General features: G+C 65.0%; 2 protein-coding genes across 2 annotated transcripts; both read right to left on the bottom strand.

The window, feature by feature from the left end:
- Positions 1-810: 810 nt before the first annotated feature.
- Positions 811-1,851, bottom strand: EMIHUDRAFT_230839 (hypothetical protein; the record flags this gene model as incomplete). Its single annotated transcript, XM_005784866.1, has 1 exon — positions 811-1,851. One exon carries the CDS (start codon positions 1,849-1,851, stop codon positions 811-813), a length of 1,041 nt encoding a protein of 346 aa, XP_005784923.1.
- A 1,106-nt stretch (positions 1,852-2,957) lies between these two features.
- EMIHUDRAFT_441921 (hypothetical protein) lies at positions 2,958-3,835 on the bottom strand. Its single transcript, XM_005784865.1, has 4 exons — positions 3,819-3,835; positions 3,419-3,743; positions 3,302-3,347; positions 2,958-3,251 (listed from the first exon to the last, which is right to left on the bottom strand). The coding sequence occupies exons 2-4, from the start codon at positions 3,724-3,726 to the stop codon at positions 3,081-3,083; spliced, it is 525 nt and encodes a 174-aa protein (XP_005784922.1). The 5' UTR covers positions 3,727-3,743; positions 3,819-3,835; the 3' UTR covers positions 2,958-3,080.
- Between the last annotated feature and the right edge of the window lie 1,147 nt (positions 3,836-4,982).

The raw sequence follows: 4,982 nt of genomic DNA, 5'->3' as shown, positions 1-4,982 counted from the left end.
AGCCACCACCACCGTCCCCGCCTCCGCCGTCCACTTCGGCCCGATGCGAGTGAGCAAGTCCGTGTACGGCTACCGCCAGAAAGCAAAGCTGACTGGCAAGCTGCTGGACAAATGCGAGCTCGACCAGCCAATGAAGCCGCACTCCTTCGACACGTGCGGCCTCACGCTCGACCCGCAAACCTCCTCTACACCTCCCTGAGCCTTGTCGGGACCTCGCCGTAGGTGCGGCCTCTGGCTCGACCCGCCGAGCGCGCTGCGGGACGCCCTCGAGGAGCGCGGGGACGCGTTTGCGCGCGGCGGCCTGCACGCGGCAGAGCACCTCCTGCTCTCGCTCGCCCCGCTCGCCGTCTCGTGCAGCGTCTCCGACCTCGGCTGCCAGTGCACGCGCCGGAAGGGCGACGAGCACGCCGAGCGGCTCCTCCTCTTTGAGCGCATTTCTGGCGGCGCAGGCAGCGAAGCGCACAAACTCCGCCCGCCCCGCCGCGGCTGTGACGGGAGGCGCACTCACCGCCGCCGCAGGCATCGCCGCCGAGCTCGGCCCGAAGCTGGGCGACCTGCTGGCGGCCGCGCACCGCCGACTGCTGGCGTGCGACTGCGGCCGCCCGGGCGGTTGCCCGGGCTGCATCCAGATTGCGCGGTGTGGCGAATATAACGAGGGTCTGAGCCGGCAGGCTTGCGACATCGTCCTGCGCTGGTCGCTCGGCATGGAGTGGGAGAGCCGGGCTCAGGATTTCTCGCGCTAGGCATGATGTCAGTGTGAGCAGACATACAGCGGTGGATTAGTAAGATATGGCACGGTGCAATGCGTCGCTATGTCGCCCCGTCGGCATGCGCACGGGGCATGCGGGCCCGCCCCATCTCGAAAATCACGACGCGCCCGTGACGCCGGCGAAGCGACGCCACGAATCCCGCGCCCTCGGCGGCGGCGAGGAACTTCTCGGCACCGTCTCCCGTGCGCCGCTCCAGTCCCACGAGCACACGAGTCGTGGGCGAGCACAGGAGCTCGAGCACGCGGAGGAGCAGGAAGATCGACGTGACGCCGTCGGTGGAGCCGAAGAGCGACTCGAAGATGCAGTCGCACGCGATGATCCAGTCGGGTTGGCTGCCGCCGAGCCGCTGCTGCAGCAACTCGCGAGCGGCGGCCGATCCCCAGTCGAGGACCGCCGCTACGGGCACCGGCCGTCCGCCTCCCGAGAGCGCAGCCCTGTTGGCGCGCAGCCCCTCCTCCACCAGGCCGACGACTTGGCCGCGGTCGCTGAGGACAACGCGAGAGGCGCCGAGGCAATGCGCCGTCAGCCCCGGCAAGCCGAGGCCGCAGGCTAGCTCGAGGACACTCGTGCCGCGCATCCTCTCGCCCAGCTCCGTCCCGAGCATCTCCTCCGTCACATGCACGGCCGCGTCCCACACTAGCGAACCCGACCAAGTGCCGTCGCTCCAAAAGGTGCTCAGCGCGTCGGAGCCGACGTCTTCGATCTCGTACAGCGTGGTGGGATCAACGAGGTGCGCGGCGTAGGCGGGCAAGCGCAGCCGCCACTCGCCGCCGCCAGCCGGCCGCAGGACCACTTCGAGCCAGTCGCGCCCAGCGTCGGTGCCCGGCTCGGCTGGGTCGAAGCACCCTTTGGTCGGGTCCTTCAGGACGAGTCGCACGTCGAAGCGCTCCCAGCTGTCTGGCGAGGCATACCGCACTTCCAAGCGCTCAGTTTGGTGCGGCCGTCCGACAATGAGCCCGCAGTGGATCGGATTCTTGGGCGCTGTGGCGCGCTCGGGTGTCGCCTTCTCCAGCGCGGCGACAAGTGTCTCCTCTTGCGGGGTCTCATCAACTCGCGGCGTCGCCTTCTCCAGTGCACCCATAATTCGGCTCGCACACCAATGAGGCTACTCGACCGGGCGCGAGAAGGCTCGCCCTGCTCGCACGTGCACTGTTTTGAGTGTGCAGCGAAGCAGCCAATGAGCAGACGGCGAGGCCAACGAGCAGCGAGGCCACCGAGCACGCGAAACGCCACTGTTTGCGATTTGCGATGTGGCTGCCAAGCGGCCGCCTGGAAAGAATTTGCGCGCTCGCATGGGCGTCAGAAGAGTCTCCCATCACACACCTCTCCTTAAAATCCCTGTGTGGTGGCGGCGTGCCGTCCTCCCATCCCTCCCTTGGGTTGTCTGTTTTCTTTCTTTCTTTCTTTAAGAGTCTCCCATCCCTCCCTTGGGTTGTCTGTTTTCTTTCTTTCTTTCTTTCTTCAGAAGAGTCGTCCTTGCGCGAGGAGAGCTCGATAAACTCGAGGGGCCAAAATATGCCGCGAGCAGGGCAGAGTTGCGCCGAAAGGCGCAAGAAGCCGCGAGAGCAAGGGAGCGGCAGGCGGCGGCGGCGTCGCAGGACGAGGCAGACGAGAACGACGCGACAGAGGAGGAAACGAAAGGAGGGAGAACGACGAGAGTGGGAAGACCGCGAGGTGGCATGAAGGTTGCAGCGAGAAATCGGCGAGGGACCTGCGAAGGGAGATAGAAAGAGTAAGGGCGTGTCTACGCCCTTTAGAAAGAGGCAGACTACCCGTACCATGCGGAATCGACCCTATCAAGTGCTCAAGTGCTCAAGAGGCAGACGACCAAGGGTTACAATAGGGGTGGCGTGGGCGACGGCTAGCACCCTAGCTAGCACCACACTCCTCTCCTTAAAATCCCTGTGTGGTGGCGGCGTGCCGTCCTCCCATCCCTCCCTTGGGTTGTCTGTTTTCTTTCGGAAGGGAGGGACGAATCGTTCTCCTTTGTAGTTTGTTTCCTTTTCGCGTCCTGCGCTTTCTCTCTTTCGCTCTTCGCTGCCGGGTCCTGGGTCTGGCAACGGGAAGAATCTCTTAGAAAGAATGGGCACGGAAAATATTGCTTTCGTGCACCCTGCACGCTGCACTCACTGCAACCTGGCTTGGCACGTTGCAGGGCAGCCATGTCTTCTTGTTCTTCTTGTGGTGTGGCACGAGGCGAGCTCTTCACCGCCGAATAAAAAGAAATTTCCCCCTGCCGGCAGTACCGACCGGCGCGGGACCGGCTCAGGCTCAGAGACGCTCAGACTAGCATGCCGATCTGTCTCTTGTCTACTCCACCGGTTCCGGCTCATGCGGCTGCGGCGCCAGCGCCGCCAGCGCCTCCACGGCCTTCCGTGTCCATGGCAGGGCCGCGACGCCGGACGCAGACTCTACCGTGCCGATGCTGGGCGGCGGCAGAAGGCGAGTGCACCCTCCGCGCTTGAGCAGCGCCTCCTCCACCTGACGGGGGGCAACACGGTGCGTCACGGATGTGAGAAAGGCAACTAAACACCCTCGAGTCGCGCTGCCTTGCCCGCGCCAGCGACTGCGCCAGGCCTACAGCGGTAGGCGAGTCCCTTCGTCTAGTCAAGGAGGAGCAAAGCCGTGTGTCGTGGGAAAGGCAGCACCTGCCAAGCGCAAGCACGGCGACGCGGCGGCGGATGATCTCTGAGTAGACAGAGTAGCCGTCGCTGCGCCGCACCTCACGCATGAACTTCTCCGCAGCCTCGCAGCACGCGCCCGTGGGCCCGCACTCGACGACGAGACAGAGGTGGTTGACGCGAGATGCCTCCCAGTCGTCATCGGCGCACTCGCGAGCGTGCGCCCCGAGCGCCTCGCGGAGTGCGTCTGCAGCAGGACCAGCGGCACGGCCGAGTCCGACGACGATGGCGCCCGATTTGACGGCCTGCTTGATCGATTCGTCGGCGGTCGACATGGCTTTTTACGCTTCGCCTGCAGCCGAGAAATCGCCGAGGCTCAGATGGTCAGGATGTGCTCTGGGATGCGCGCGCTGTGATGAGGCTCCGCCTCCGTGGTTAAGACCCGGAGCCTCCCGAGGTCTAAAGAACGTTGGAAACGAAAAGAAAACCTGCGTCCGCGGCACGAGGCCCAGGGCTGGCAAGCTTGAATTCTTCATCGCGCTCTCAGGTGTGTGTTCTTCTTGCTTGGGCGGACCTCATGCCGGGGTAGGTAGGGTAGGTCTGCGCCCTCCCGTCGGGTTTTCTCTTCAAGCTGGAATTTTCCAAAAAAAAATTTTTCCGCGGAAATCACGATGTCAACCCTCCCCAAATGGGTGATCTGATGCTTGTCGTGCAAGCCCCGCAGAGGTGCGGGCGAGAGGGCGGCCCGAGCCCGAAAGGGCCCGCCCTCGACCTTGCTCTACATGGTAACGGATAAGAAGAGAAACTACGGACCGGGACACGCTGTGGTTCAGACGTCCCCCCCCTCGACGCAGTCGAGTGACTCACATGAATAGGGAGGAGAAAGTGTCCCCCACATATCACCACAGACGCAGCACAGGGGCTCCAATCCTGTCCCAGCCTGGGGGCCTCGGCTAGATCTCCAGTGCCGGGAGTGCGAGGGCTGGATCGACTGCAGCGAGAGTGTGGGTTGCTGGACCGTCCCAGGGATAGCGTGTGGCATAGATGTTCCCCTGGAAGTAGAGAGGCTGATGTCGAGTGCGGGTGGGCAGGCCCTAAAACGGCGGGAGGGGTAGGGGTGCCGCTGTAGGGGTGTGGAGGGGTCGGGAGGGCGGGAGTGCGGACCGTGACCTAAAGCCCTCCACCGATAGAGGTGTCAGGCGGCAGGGCCCAGGAGGGGTGGGGGCTGGGAGGGCTGGCCAAAAGCGAGGCGTAGGAGGGCTCATGAGGGCTTGGGAGAGGTGGAGAGCTCGGAGGGGTCGGAGGGCTCGGAGGGCAGAGAGGCACGAGGGTGGCGCTGGTGGGCTCGGGAGGGCTCTGGAGGGCTCACAAGGGATGGAGTGCCCGGAGGGCTCGGAGGGGCGAGCCGCCGAGCCGGGCTCGGGGGGCTCGGAGGCACGGAGGGCTCGGAGGGCTCGGAGGGCTCGGAGGGCTCGGATGGCTGGAGGGCTCCACAGTAGGGCTCGGAGGGGTCGGGACGGCTCGGCAGCTCGACTCCTCCGAGCCCTCCGAGCGCGTTCAAGCCCTCGGATGGAGTGCTCGTATCTACCTC

The sequence above is a fragment of the Emiliania huxleyi genome, assembly GCF_000372725.1.
Source record: "Emiliania huxleyi CCMP1516 chromosome Unknown EMIHUscaffold_167, whole genome shotgun sequence".
Classification (NCBI taxonomy): Eukaryota; Haptophyta; order Isochrysidales; family Noelaerhabdaceae; genus Emiliania; species Emiliania huxleyi.
The sequence above is the reverse complement of the archived record's forward strand: the minus strand, read 5'-3'. Positions and strand labels throughout refer to the sequence as shown.